The following is a 15265-nucleotide window of genomic DNA, read 5'->3' as shown; positions in this document are numbered from 1 at the left end:
AGTTTTTTTTTTCCAAAAAATAAGTGGAGTTCATCTAGCAGAAATTGCAGTGACCCCTGCAGAGCCATTACTGATCACACTGACCAAGTCAATACCTTTCAGCCTGCATAATTACACCCCTATTGTGATTTACATTATTGAAAGAGAACCTGGATTGAGAATGTGCATTTTGTTTGCTCTTACATTTTCTAAATTATTTATTCTCCTCGCCCCCCAACTTAGCGGAATAAACATTTTTAAGGTCCTAATTCTAGTCTGACATGTGGATTCACAAGGGATCTGCATCTATTTACTGCCATGTATATAAATCAATTCACTCAGGAAGGTTTGCTGCTGGAATGAATAATTCATGGCAGAAGCGCTAGCTTGTACACTGATTACATAAAAATCCTGCCAGTGACTCGCCGCTACCAAGAAAGCTTTAATTTCACCTCCTCCTCTGATTTACAGTTGTTTAACCTTTAATTGTTGTACAAAATGAGGGTAAACTGATGCTTAAATTACTATCTAATAACTGAGAATATCTCGCACACAAAGGCGGGTGACCGGGGAAGCGGAGCCAACACAAGCGGGGCAGGTTACGCAGCCTCTGTGCGGGAACGTGGCGGGTCCAGCCCTGCGGCCATCACCCTGCCTCTGGGCTGCCCCCCAACCGACAGCTCCCGCACAGGGCTTCACTGTGGCTGTTTTACTTCCCGGGGGCCAACACCTTTCACAATGCCTCTTCCCCCCATAGAAGACTTCCAGTGGAAGTCCCAGTGTCCCAAGCTGACGCCATCTGCTTTGATGTCGAGGGAAGACGTCACCCTGCGACCGGCCCCTGTCGAAGGGCAGAGCCGAGGGGCGGCAGGTCCCCCGGCACACCGTCGGTGCCACGTCCCCCACGCAGCCCGGCACAGCTGGAAACGGAGACCCCAGCACCAGCGCAGGTCCACAGGGACTCTTGCCGAGCACCAGAGGAAGGGGTCACGCTGAATGACCACGGTCCAGCCCTTCCCCCAAAACTTCCCACTCTAGACCTCGAAACTAAACTTACGGCTCTGGCAGTGTCAAAGCTCAGCCACAGCGTACGCCTTTTGTTTGCATGCGTTCTGTGTTAGACCCCAAAATATCTATTTCCCTTGCAAGAGACCACGTCCAGCGGGGGGGGAGGGAGAAAAAAAGAAAACCTTTAAAACACTTTGGCATTACATTTTCCAGTTCTGCACGAGAGTGCTGCATTTGCACAACCGAAGAGGTGAGAAACAAGTACTTATGAATAAAGACATGACTTTACAGCCCGCTGTAATACCCACTTTCCTCTAAGCTCAGCAGACGTGCAAAAACAGCTCTGCGGGCTGAGAAGTGGCAGCAAGGGTTTGCATTCAGAACACGGCAGTGCAGAATACAGACATCTATTTACATCGCTTTAAAAATTAAGTGAATTATCACCTCCTGATCCCAGGAGTCCCGAGCAACTTGCAAACTGCCTCAACTGTTCAGACATTTGGCTGAGTTAAATGGATCCTCCTGCCATTTGGGAGTTTTGAGACCGGCTAAAATTTCAGATGAACAGGAAGGTATCAAAACAGTGAGCTCTGAGGCTTTTGAAAACACTGTTTTAAATGGCTTCAAAAACAAAGAGGGGAGCAGAATTCACTGGACTGGACACAGTGAAAGCCTGGCAGAGGGCACAAAATATTATTCCAGGCTTGTGCTGTTTTGCCACGAAGCCCCCAGTGCTGCTCCGACCAGCTCTGCCATCCCAGACCCAGGTGCAGGTTTCCGTTTGAGTTATCATAGGCTCATTTAGGTTGGAAAACAGGTTTAAGATCATCAAGTCCAACCATTAAACCTAGCACTGCCAAGTCCACCACTAAACCATGTCCCTAAGCACCACATCTACACGGCTTTTAAATACCTCCAGGGATGGCGACTCAACCACTTCCCTGGGCAGCCTGTGCCAGTGCTGGACAACCCTTTCAGTGAAGAAATTGTTCCTAATACCCAATCTAAACCTCAAAACTTGAGGCCATTTCTGCTTGTCCTATGGCTTGTCACTTGGGAGAAAACCAGCCCCCACCTCTCGACAGCCTCCTTTCAGGCAGTTGCAGAGAGCGATGAGGTCTCCCCTCAGCCTCCTTTTCTCCAGGCTGAACAACCCCAGCTCCCGCAGCCGCTCCCCATCAGCCTTGTGCTCCAGACCCTTCCCCAGCTCCGTTGCCCTTCTCTGGACACACTCCAGCCCCTCAATGTCTCTCTTGTGGTGGGGGGCCCAACACTGAACACAGCATTCGAGGTGCGGCCTCACCAGTGCCCAGTACAGGGGCACAATCACTGCCCTAGTCCTGCTGGCCACGCTATTGCTGATACAAGCCAGGAAGCCGTTGGCTTTCTTGGCCACCTGGGCACACTGCTGGCTCATATTCAGCCGGCTGTCAACCAACACCCCCAGGTCCTTCTCTGCCAGGCAGCTTTCCAGCCACTCTTCCCCAAGCCTGTAGCATTGCATGGGGTTGCTGTGGCCCAAGTGCAGGACCCGGCACTTGGCCTTGTTAAACCTCATACAATTGGCCTCAGCCCATTGATCCAGCCTGTCCAGGTCCCTCTGCAGAGCCTTCCTACCCTCCAGCAGATCAACACTCCTACCTAACTTGGTGTTGTCTGCAGATTTACTGAGGGTGCACCTGATCCCCTTGTTCAGATCGTTGATGAAGATATGAAACAGAACTGGCCCCAGTACTGAGCCCTGGGGAACACCACTTGTGACCGGCCGCCAGCTGGGTTTAACTCCATTCACCACCACTCTTTGGGCCCAGCCATCCAGCCAGTTCTTTACCCAGCGAAGTGTACGCCCATCCAAGCCATGACCAGCCACCTTCTCCAGGAGAATGCTGTGGGAAACCGTGTCAAAGGCTTTACTAAAGTCTAGGCAGACAACACCCACAGCCTTTCCCTCATCCCCTAAGTGAGTCACCTTGTCATAGGAGGCCATCAGGTTGGTCTAGCAGGACCTGCCTTTCAGAAACTCATGCTGACTGGGCCTGATCACCTGGGTGTCCTGTACGTGCCGTGTGATGGCACTCAGGATGATCTGCTCCATAACCTTCCCCAGCACCAAGGTCAGACTGACAGGCCTGTAGCTCCCCGGATCCTTCTTCCTGCCCTTCTTGTAGATGGGTGTCACATTTGCTAACCCCCAGTCAACTGGGACCTCCCCGGTGAGCCAGGACTGCTGATAAAGGATTGAAAGTGGCTTGGTGAGCACTTCCGCCAGCTCCCTCAGTACCCTTGGGTGGATCCCATCCAGCCCCATAGACTTGTGCATGTCTACGTGGTGTAGCAGGTTGCTAACCATTTCCCCTTGGATTATGGGGGCTTCATTCTGCTCCCCGTCCCTGTCTTCCAGCTCAGGGGGCTGGGTACCTAGAGAACAACTGGTCTTACTATTAAAGACTAAGATGAAGAAGGCATTAAGTACCTCAGCCTTTTCCTCATCCTTTGTCACTATGTTTCCCCCCATGTCCAATAAAGGATGGAGATTCTCCTTAGCCCTCCTTTTCTTCTGCTGTATTTACAGAAACATTTTTCATTGTCTTTTACGGCAGTAGCCAGACTAAGTTGTAGTTGGGCTTTGGCCCTTCTAATTTTGTCCCTGCATAACCTCATGACATCTTTGTAGTCCTCCTGAGTCACCTGCCCCTTCTTCCAAAGGTCTTAAACTCTCCTTTTCCTCCTGAGTTCCAGCCAAAGCTCTCTGTTCAGCCAGGCCGGTCGTCTTCCCCGCTGGCTTGTCTTTCCGCACATGGGGACGGCCTGCTCCCGGGCCTTTAAGATTTCCTTCTTGAAGAATGTCCAGCCTCCCTGGTCTCCTTTGTCCTTCAGGACTGCTTCCCAAGGGACTCTCTGTCAACCAGTCTCCTAAACAGGCCAAAGTCTGCCCTCCAGAAGTCCAAGGTAGCAGTTCTGCTGACTCCCCTCCTTACTTCTCCAAGAATCAAAAACTCTGTCATTTTGTGATCACTATGCCCAAGACAGCCTCCAACCGTCACATCACCCACAAGTCCTTCTCTGTTCACCAATAACAGGTCCAGCGGGTGCCTTCCCTAGTTGGCTCCCTCACCAGCTGTGTCAGGAAGGTCTCTTCCACACACTTCAGGAACCTCCTAGACTATTTCCTCTCTGCTGTGTGGTATTTCCAGCAGATATCTGGTAAGTTGAAGTCCCCCATGAGAACAAGGGCTAACGATTGTGAGACTTCTCCCAGCTGCTTATAGAATATTTCATCTGCCTCTTCATCCTGGTTGGGTGGTCTATAACAGACTCTCACCATGGTACCTGCCTCGTTGGCCTTCCCCCTGATTCTTACCCATGAACACTCAACCCTATCATCACCATCATTAAGCTCTGGACAATCAAACCGCTCCCTAACATACAAGGGCTACCTCTCCTTCCTTGCCTATCCCTTCTGAAGAGTTTACAGCCATCCATTGCAGCACTCCAGTTGTGTGAGTCATGCCACCACGTTTGGTGCAGATGTGTAGATGCCTTGGTGTAGTGCACTTCAGTTAGGCTATTGATCCTGTCACCTTTCTGGGGGGAGAAGTCCTAATTCCTACGTGACCGTTCTCAGGTGCTTCTGTGGTTTCTAACACGTCCATAACCCTTTCATCTTTGCTGCCACACGGATCTCCATCCCTTACCTCCACTGAGATGGCAGACCGAAGGACCTCACTAGCACACCGTCCCTCAAACATTGGTGTGCTGCCCTCAGGCTTATCTCTAGTGAGCCTGGTTTTATCCCTTTCCCCCTTCAAATCTAATTTAAAGCTCTTTCAATGAGCCCTGTTAACTCCCGTGCAAAGATCCTTTTCCCCCTTTGAGACAGGTGTACCCCATCTGTTTCCAGCAGGCCTGGTGTCATGTAGACCAACCCATGATCAAAACCCCAAAATTCTGCTGGTGACACCAGGCTCAGAGCCAGGTATTGATCTGCTGGCTCTTCCTGTTTCTTCCCTCATCACTCCCTGCAACTGGAAGGACAGAGGAGAACACTACTTGTGCTCCTGATCCTTTAACCAATTGTCCCAAGGCCCTGAAGACTCTCTTGATTGCCCTCAGACCTCTAGTTGCAGCTTCCTCGCTGCCTACCTGAAAAATCAATAATGGACAATAATCTGAGGGCTGTACCAGGGTAGGAAGCTTTCTCTTCACATCTTCTACCCAGGCCCCAGGCAGGCAGCAGACTTCCCTAAGAAGCGGGTCTGGTCTGCATATTGGGCCTTCTGCTCCCTTCAGAAGGCAGTCTCCTATGACAATGACCTGTCTTTTTTTCTTTATGGAAGCAGTTTTGACGCAGAGTGTAGGTCGACTTAACCTCAGTGACACCTCCAAGCTAGATGAACCATCGTCCTCGTCATTGTTCGGTTCCACTTGTGAAGCCTCGTACCTAGTATACAAGGGCACCTGGGACGGTGGGGTAGTCGCAGAGGAGACGCGCCTGCTGCGCCGGGCAGGAACTCATCGCCATTCCCCCTATCCCTTAAGTCACTGCGTTCAGCCAGGCGGAGTGAAGATAGGGAATCCTCCGTATCACACGTCCTGTCTGCCCGTTGGGCCTGTCGCAGGGGAGGCACGGCGCGATTCCAGTAGTCTCTCTCTCTCTCTCTCGCACTCCCCGATACTCCTCAGCCTACTCGCCTCCTCCCGGAGCTCTGTCACTAAGCGGAGGAGTTCCCGCGCCCGGGCACACCTCCCACGTGCTCACTGCTGCCGTCCCATACTGGCGCAAGAGCAGGGCACACCCTGCGGCCTGGCACCTGGGCCGCAGCGTGTTCCCACCCGAGCTCTGTCTGGGAAGCTGCGTTGGCCGTGGTGGGTGCAGAGCTTACAGAGGCCATGGCTTTCTGCTGGGCGGATGCCATCGCTCCCTGCTTAAGATGGCAAGAGCTTCAGCGCCCTTCCTGCGCGCCCTTCCGCACCAGCTGCCGCGCTGCGCCCTGTTCACGGCACTCCCGGTCGCAGCGCTCCCTAAGGGCTTCTTTTATACGTGGGGAGGCCTTGGCTGCCATTGCTCCTGGCCCTGGCCAGGTCTCCTCAGCCGCTGTCACACGAGCTGCGGGCTTCTGGCAGCTCTCTCGGCTCCCCCTGAGGTTCCCCCAGCTCAGGAAACCCCCCGTGCACCGCGCTGGAGCGCTCCGCTGCGGATCCTGCCGGCACTGGAGCTGCTCGCCTTGGCGACTGAGCGAGGGTGGCACCGGGTAAGAATTCCCTCTGGGAGAGCAGAACTGTAATCCAGCAAAGCAGAGCTGATGTTTCGATAAAACTGTTGAGAGAAACACAACTGCTGTGTGCCAACAGCTGTGAGTGCTGCACAGCGAGAGGAACCCACCTACAAGCCTATTAGCCAAACACATGATAGAGAAATAAAAGCACTTAATGAACAAAACTCTCACAAAGCGGTGTAAAGAAGAAAGCAACCCTCTGATAATGAGGCCTCTGGAATGAATGAACCTGTTAAAGAATCCGTCTCCTGTGCGTCAACGGATGTCAGTGCAACACAGGGCGAGACACCTCCTGCGAGGACAAGGCACGTATGTGCTGAATGGAAACTTTATCTAAGGTTTGGTCTCTGATGTTGGGCTTAATTCTCAACATCCTCTAGTTTGCGTGACTATTTCTGCAGAGGAATGATAAGGACAACAAAAAGACCTGAAGAGAGAGCTCATTTACCTGGAGACAATGAACAGCAAAGCTGTAATTGTACAATCATACTGCTGCATAACAAATCCACGCAGGCACTCCGAGCAAGCAACTCTTCCTTGGTGTAGCTTACATTGCTTTCAACATTGCATAATTAAGCAGTATAAAGATATATACCCAAAATACCACAATTATTTTGTTACACCAGAACAGCCACATGGCTCCAGTTGATTTCCCACAGAGAGTGCCTCCAGGAGGCAAAAATCCGCTGAAAGATTACCCACTTTTGGCAGTCATAGTGCCCGATTCCAGAGAATTACACATTCAACCAATCTCCTTCCTGTGAGGAGCAGCAACTTCGTAACACGTGGCCTCTTTAAGTGCACCAGAGACCGTGCGTTCTCCTCGCTGGACCATGCTGCAGCGACAGCAGCTAGCACTGTACCTGTATCCCTGCTCCTTCGGGGACGGTTATCTTCCACACGCAGTTGAGGCTATTCAGGTACGGCTCAGGGAACCCAGGGGACAGGATGGTTCCTTTGCGTTCAGTCAGATTTCCACCACATGGCACTGAAATAAGCAAAGTAATGCTTGAACACGGAAGGACTTGGCTTTATACTAAAGCGTTCTCTTTAAAACATCTGTCCGTGGACAAAAATGCAAGCAGAATTGGCTCACGATATAAGGATAAGATTTGTACGAATAATCCTCTTTTCAGTCAACCTCTCGTATAACTTCTCACACAAGCAGTACACAGCCCTTAGGTGTGGGGAACACTGGGTACATCAGCCCATGAGACTGGTTCTTTAGGAACTGCTCTCCTCCAAAGAAGGTGAAAGCAGCTTTCAGACAGATCTAATTTATTCTAGACGCTGTCCCATATCCCACAACTGAGTACTGGATCAAAAGGTCCCTTCCTTGACATTTGGGGTTAACTGCCCTTGTTCATCGGCAGGCCTGGCTTTTGTATGTAAGAGGTATGAAATAGGGGGGTTTTGTTTCGTCGGTGGTTTTTTTTTTAAACCACCCCAAAGGACGTAATTTATTTTTCTAGCACAAACTGCTGAACCGTTTTGTCTTTTCTTCCCCCAAGCCCAAAGACACCTACCCACACAGGTGGGTACCGAAACGTTCCACTGAGCCAGCGCCCCGGGCATGGTGAGGCACTCGATGCTCCGGGAGCCCTGGAGCGCGTAGCCAGCGCTGCACTCGAACCGCACCACCGCTCCCACCGCAAAATCGCTGCCCAGCCGCCGGCCGTAGCGAGGCTCCGGGACGGAGCTGCACTGGGTGGCACTGGTCCGCGGAACCGCTTGCGTTGCAGACAGGAGAAACCAGCAGGTGAGCGCGCAGTTGCAAAGCAAAAACAAAACAAAACCAAAACATGGTTAGAGCAAACATTTTGAAATATTACGTACCAAGTTAAAGATATGTTAAAAACAACACAGGAATCTGATTATACCTAAACCCCAGAGAGTGGCTGAACCCAAACACGACCATTGAGAAGAAAAAGAAACAACATTTCACTCCAACTTCTGTCGATTCAAGTGTTACTTGAATAAGTAACAGCAATAAAAGCAGCTAGGACATTACAGAACCGTGCATGCTTTCTAAGATGAGACCGTTTGCCTTCAGAAAACTTATCATCCCATCAGAAAGGTCATTTCTAAATAGGGAAACCAAGGCATTCAGCAATGACTTTCCAAAAAGTTGGTTTGCCCATATAATGCTAGAGCCACAGCAGAAACCCTTTAGGTTTCTCAGCTCACTTGGCCTCGTTACTATAAAGGACAGCAATTTTAAACAATCTTCTTCATGATGAGAAGGGTAAGAGAAAGAAAAGGGGAATTTAAGTTGCGATGCTGCATCGCCAACTGTTGAAATTGCCTGCGTTCCTGTTCAATACTGGAAACAACAGTCAAAGAAATGGAGAGTTTGACAGATAAGTGAGGGGAAAAATGAGTCAAAGAAACGTCTGTTGCTGAGGAAGAAATCAATTTGTATTTTTCTCTGAGTCGCTTTACGATTTATTAGTGTTTAATGCCCGAGTTGCCGGAAGAAAATGGGGGGAAAAAGCAAAGATGATGAGTACATTAGCTATAATGTTTTATTTTAATTTGATTCAGAGACGTAAATGTCAAACCCACTATCAAAGGCATCAAGCAAGATGATCAGCAAGAAGCTGAAGTCTGAAGCGCGTCAGTGGTCTGGGGAGGGGAACGGAGAGGCAGAAAGGAGCCACTTCTGATGATGTACGGCTTTGGGCAAATCCAAGGTAGCCAAAATACTCATGGATACCCCTGCTCGGATAACCCCAGCTCAGCCATTTGTGACCGACGAGCGCGTGCTTGGCCCCTCTCCAAACCATGGAAAGAATCGTGCCTGTGGGCTTGACCCTGCAGCTCCGCTCTCCAGTTCAGCCTGCTTTCAGCACGCTGCTTCGGGCTTCCGACTCCTTCACCTCGGGGAAACTAGCCACACACGTGCATCGCTGGATGGGGAGGCTTTGGGAGAGAGAACTCCTCGTCCATGTAAAAATGAGAGTAAATGCCATTAGAGCCTGGCCAGGCAGACCAAAACCAGGGCTGGCTCTTTCTTTTACTCTTGCTTTCCATGCAGTAGTCACTGAAGAGTGTGCAGCTCATAATTAGCATGCAGGAAGAAGGAGATAATCTTTACTGATTTCATCAAAACCTTTGCTTTGCTGAAATCTTTAAAGATTACTATCAGAGCTATGGTTGTTTTACAATAATTAGGCAGAAATTCAAGAGAACAGATCTCTGGATACTATAAAATCCAAACCATGCTTCGCTTCGCCCCCGGAGAAGGCACAGGTTGCCCTGCTGTCTGTCCCCACTTTACAGTAATGTGCATGTAAAAGCTTGGCTCAACCACAGATAACTATACAAAACATGTGGGTGAGAAAGCCCTTCTGTTTTCCCACCATTCTGTGCATCGCTTTCTATTTACTACTTTAAAATCTGTAAGTGGGACTCGCCCAATGCAACACAAGCTGTTACTGAAAGGATCAAGGGGCAAAAGTTTGACAGCAGGAGACCTAAGCCTATGACACGCGGAGAGGAAGGATTTTGCAGAGCTGCTAGACAAGCGTTCAGCTGCTTACACTGAGAAATGTGCTAAAACGCCAGTGGGAAAAACTGCTTGGGTATAAATCTCAAGAACTCACTGTGTACTCCGGGCACGATTCAATGAGATACTCCTGATACTAATCCTGGGACATGCAAGGGTTGAGGCTGAGTGCAAATGGAAGGTCTGAATACGAAGGACCTACAGGAGCCAGGCAGCCCTGCAAGTTCACTGCTACCAAAATAATCTTAATCTCCTGTGGTATTTCCTGTTCAGACAGAAAGTGTGCAAGGGCCCACAGATGCCCAAAGCAGTTCAGGACACTTCAAGACATCACTGTATTTTTGACCGTTATCTCGGGACCAACCTAAGGACATCTCCAGAATACAACTGTACTCACCTTGGTAGACAAAATGAAAACCTTTGGCTGTAGATTGACCCTTGGAACTAAATTTGATGAGAATCTGGTTGGTGGTAGCTAATGGTAATGATTCACCTAGATGAGGAGAAAGAGATAAAACAGAAGAGACAGAGATTACAGCATTACAGAATCACAGAATCGTATAGGTTGGAAAAGACCTTTAAGATCATCGAGTCCAACCGTAAACCTGACACTACCAAGCCCACCACTACACAAATGGGTTGCACAGAGCAAGGTGGTAAATGGCAGGCCGTATTTTTAGCTTGCTTTTCCCAGCAGCAACAGGGACACGTTCCCTACCTGTATGAGAGCCCGAGAGGGAGCTGAGGAGCCGGGAGTGCTGGTTGGGGCCGTCGTGGACTTCGATGACGTCGTTGAGCGCGGTCTGGAAGAAGGCGAACTGCCCAAAGACCACTGCGAAGAGAGGGAGCACCGGTCAGGGCGGGCAGCGGGACGAGCCGCGCTGCCGTGCCCACACAGCCAGGGCCGGGAGCCGGGACATTTCAGCTTCTTTTATTTCAGGAGCTTGGCAAAGATAAAAAGGGCCTGACTGACAGCCCTGGAAGATGGGAGCCCTTTATTTATCCACAAAGTAGGCATAACAGAAGCAGCAACCGGCCTCCCCCGTGTTCACTTGCCAGTACGCTTTAACGCTGATTCATAGGCCAAAAGGCATTCTTTTATGAATCATCCCATTTGCCTGCCTACATAACACAAGGTATATAATTTCACCAACTGATAATTATTATTTATTATTTGTATTGAATCTCTGTCATGAAGCGGGCTCCCGTTGGGTTAGGCATTGTACAAAATCTGAACAAAATACCAATCCCTGTCCTGAAGAACTTGATTTCTAGGCTGAACCTCTCTGGTCAGGGAGGATGACTGCTAGGGAGAGAGGACACTCACAATTTTATTAACAGTCAGTCCTAAGCCTGTCTACAGAGACTGCTAACGAGGGAGCTGTGCAGTGCTCTGGGTCTTATTGTATACATTGTAAATGCACCTTGGAGCAGGCAGAGCTTATAAAGGGGAGAAAATAATAATGAGAGGATCAGAGCATTTTTCTTTAGCTAGACCAAAGAGACTTTAGTTATTTATCTTTATTTTTCAGAATATCGTAACAGTATTTTTCGTCCCAAATCTGTACATAGAAAATTTTTTCCTCCCCTTTGTCTCCTCTCCTAGCTTTGTATTTTCAAGTTGTAAGTGCCCAGTTGCAGATTCACAAGCTGAGAGGTCTCTTGCTGTGAAATTCATCATCCACCAAGCTATGACATTTGTTTCCTGCACGTTCAGCTTTCCAGCCCAGCTCTGATGTTGGGAACACTGAAAAAGTGATGATAGCACACCCTGACGCCTGCTGGACACCGAATCTGAGGAGTGAAGGGGATGGGAAATGCGTAACATTCACTACTAATGGTTTCCTGCTTGTTTTTAATGAAGCTATTGAAAGGTAGCAGGCGGAGAAGAGAAACTAATTTAGCTGTCATCCTACTGTAGGCAAAAGTCAGACTTGCAGATCAAGACTGTCTAGCCCTCTGGTTATTGTGTTTCTTAAGACAATATCAAGATCAGCTATAATAAAACAGGTTAAGAGGTGTAAGAGAACAGTGCAGCATTTCATCAGCTGGATCCAGGAGCTCAGCCGTAACCTACACGCACACAGGCAGGAGGGCAACTCGAGCGAAAGGAGCTTGCAGCTGATGTCCGTACACGGCATCCTTACGTCACGCCGTGCTACCTTAGCAAAGGAAATCACAACCAACTGAAAAGACCACAGGCACTGACTAGATCAATATAATGCACTGAGCAGCGGTATCAAATAACAGAATTGAGACCTTCAGCTGCCAGAGCTGTCAGTGCAAGTGCTCTTTAAGAACTTTAGATTCCCTTCAAATAAGGAAATATGTTAACCAGTACTAATATCCAGCTAGCTGCCTCAAAGGTTTCTAGAATGTCAACCATTCTTGTATTCAAGCTCTGACCAAAATTAAGCAGCACTGGACTCTATAAAAAGAATGCCGGTCTGTTTAAATGGATCTGGCTTTTGTTTGGATCTAGTTTTAAAATTTAATTTACATGTTATTTAGAAATAAAAATTAGTCATAAGTACCATAGCTGCACATCCACAAAACTATACATTTATGTGCTTCTCTGCACAGACTATTTAGCACCACAGTTAGCATGTGTTTATGGTAAATACATTTTGTACTCCCAGAGGTTCTCAGAGTCTGCTGCTAGCATTAATCACCATGAATTATTTTTTGCCGATTTTTCAACTCTGCGTGACTGGATACAGTGCAGGAACTGGAAGGGGAATCACAAGATGGTGGGTTTTGTTAGGTTTGGTTTTTGTCCCCTCATTTTTGATAGATTTTGAAATTCAGAAAATTCCCATCATCCTTACTGACTACAACAAAGTACAAATAGCATCCAACAGTGCCACTTACTATTTTTCAATCTCCCTTATCTCCATTTATATATGCACTTATTCTACTGCTTTGTTCAAACAAAAAAACCAAACGAGAGCGGCACAGACAGTAGGACAGGTTTTCAAAAACCCTCCAAAACCAATACCATAGTCCTTCGGCACAACGATGAAGTACAAGCAGACTTGTCCACTGGTGTAGTTCTGGGGGTAGTTTGGAGAGAGGACGATGCCGTCCGAGCCTGTGTACTGACCACCACAGGGTGCTGGAAGAGAAAGTCAAGAAGAGATCACCAAGCGTACCCGTACCAAAGCCTGCCTTGAAACATCGGCCCTTTTCCTGCTGCTGGGAGATCCACCCCCGCCCCGCGCTGTAGCGCTGTGCAATGTCAGCTGCCCCCAGCCATGATCGATTCCACGCTTCAGGCGTTGCAGCTCTCGCTGCAAGTTCTTATTAAGAAAAATAAGGCTTATACTAACCTGAGCTCATGCCTGCTTCACATTTAATTATCGAGACCAAGGCAAGGCTAAGGGATGCCGTGCATGGTGTTGTAGCCTAATGTGTGATTTGCGCTGCTCTCCACCGACCTTAAAGCTCAGGACCTGACAGAATCAGCTCCTACTCTTTTCGCCTTCTCTCAGCAGCAGCAGCCCGGCTCCAGCGGGAATGGCATCCTCCCCACCAGCGCCTTTCCGAGTCAGAGATTTCATTCTTCCAGTCACCACAGACTGACAGCTATCTCTTGACTCACTTCTCAGATTAAGGAGGTCTGACTGCAAACCCATCATTTAAACCGTTTTCTCATTAAGCCAGAAAACAAAACAAAAAAACCACAGAACCCCTAAGAAAAAATTGCTTTCTGTTTTCTCAATAAACTCTGACCCTGCTCAGGAAAGCACACGCTTAAGGGCTTTGATTAGCAGGGATCACGTTAAGCAAATGTTTAAGTGGCTTCCTGAATCCTGCCCGGCACCAGGATGCAGATTTTGTCACGTAGATAACCTGTTCTGTCCAGTTTTCTCTCTCTCTCAAAAGAAGGCTCAAGAAACTTCATATAAGTTAGCTCTTCCCGACCTCAGGGTGTTAAAAAAAAAAATGAAAAATTATGAAACACTGAGAAAAAACACCTCTGTCCCCTTGCAAGCAGCTCTGTGAAAACTTAACATCAAGCTTTGCATTAGAATAAACTGCTGAAGTATCTGGCAATAGGCGGATCATGCTCTCCTCGCCTTCTCCCCTTGGGCCTTACCCGTACAGGTAGGTCGAGGTTTGTTCCACGTGGGTTTTCCATCCCCTCCCATTATGCACGTCAGCGTGGAGACCCCTTCAATGTCATACCCTCCGTCACAGTAGTAGGTAATCGTAGACCCCAGCTTCAGATCTGTACCCACTCGTGTGCCGTTCTTAATTGATCCAGGATCGAAGCATGACTCCCGGGGGTTTTCTGCAAGAGAGAACGGCCAAGATCTTTATTGGTCCAATACAGCTACTCTAAAATTTTGGTCAATGGCATGTTTTTTGGCTTTTCTCATCTGGTAATTTCACTTAAGCATATTACCATTTGCAGAGTTTAGACTGCAAGCATTCTCTCAGGCTGCTGAATCTGGGGAGTTACACAGGTCAGATTCTGGTCCAGATGACTCCCGGATGCCCAGCTCCAGCACAAGTACACTGGCAGAAGGAAGGCTTCAGCTCACACCCATATTTACTGGTACCCAAAACCGAATCCACGAGGCAAAGCTTTAACTATCTACACTCGCTCTCCTTTCTGGCACAGGGGACGGGCTCCAAAGAACTTTGCAAACCAGGGCATATAAACACAGATTGAACGTGCAACCTAGATCAGATGCGCTACATCTGTTCACATTATCTCCTTGGCACCTATCATTCCCGTATCTAAGAGCTGTCTGCTCTCACCATGGAAATACACAGTGCCATGTGCTAGCTGGTTGACTCTCCAGATGTGCAGCATGGCTGCAATTATGGCAGAATGATTACAAGCAGTTAGACAAAATGAAGACATTTTTCTCTCTGTTCACTATGCCCTGCAGAGTTAAAAACCGCATTTACATATGAAAATTCCAGTAAAGACTACAGAGCTGTCAGGACTTGGATATTTCTTTCCTTCTTCTTCTGAGGGCTTTTTTATTTTTTTTTCCTCTTCTTTTTTTTCTGCATGAAATATAATTAGAGGCTTTGATTAATCCCGCTCTTTTGTCATTTGGAAATTGCTCATTAAAGATGAGGGCTTTTCTGAGAGCAGCGGGTCTGTGAACAATTATAATGTGTTTAAGCATTAAATCATGGGCTTTTAGCATTTGGGGAAGGGGTGGAGGGAAAAGCAGAAAACAGTAAAGCCCCCAGATCTTGCTTTTGTTTCTTTGTTTGCAGTGAAAAATAGGATTAGCTCTATGGTTTCCTTCACACAACAGCTGTACCACTGGCTAGCGACCCAGGTAAACAGAGCACAGAAGGACGTGAAATGTTTCCACCAGGAACAGCTGCCCTGAAATGCAGAAGTGAGGCCACTGGTTTTTCCTAGAACACCAGTTCCCTATTTTGGGAACCACAGACTGGTCGGCCCTCAACGCTCCTCACAGACCATCACACGCTTGTATTATTAAACTTTAAATCATGAAGTTCT

The 15265-nt window shown here is 48.3% G+C and overlaps 1 protein-coding gene across 1 annotated transcript in view; it reads right to left on the bottom strand.

Moving 5' to 3' along the window:
* CSMD2 (CUB and Sushi multiple domains 2) overlaps nt 1-15265 on the bottom strand; it is a 315212-nt gene that overhangs the window by 65685 nt on the left and 234262 nt on the right. Inside the window, 6 exon segments of the mRNA XM_075522188.1 lie at nt 7127-7251; nt 7790-7993; nt 10169-10264; nt 10490-10603; nt 12770-12886; nt 13871-14065. Coding sequence (XP_075378303.1) covers nt 7127-7251; nt 7790-7993; nt 10169-10264; nt 10490-10603; nt 12770-12886; nt 13871-14065 — 851 coding nt within the window.

This window comes from Mycteria americana, chromosome 21 (assembly GCF_035582795.1).
Source record: "Mycteria americana isolate JAX WOST 10 ecotype Jacksonville Zoo and Gardens chromosome 21, USCA_MyAme_1.0, whole genome shotgun sequence".
In the NCBI taxonomy this organism is placed as follows: domain Eukaryota; kingdom Metazoa; phylum Chordata; class Aves; order Ciconiiformes; family Ciconiidae; genus Mycteria; species Mycteria americana.
Note: the sequence above shows the minus strand (reverse complement) of the source record. Positions and strands in the feature narration are given on the sequence as shown.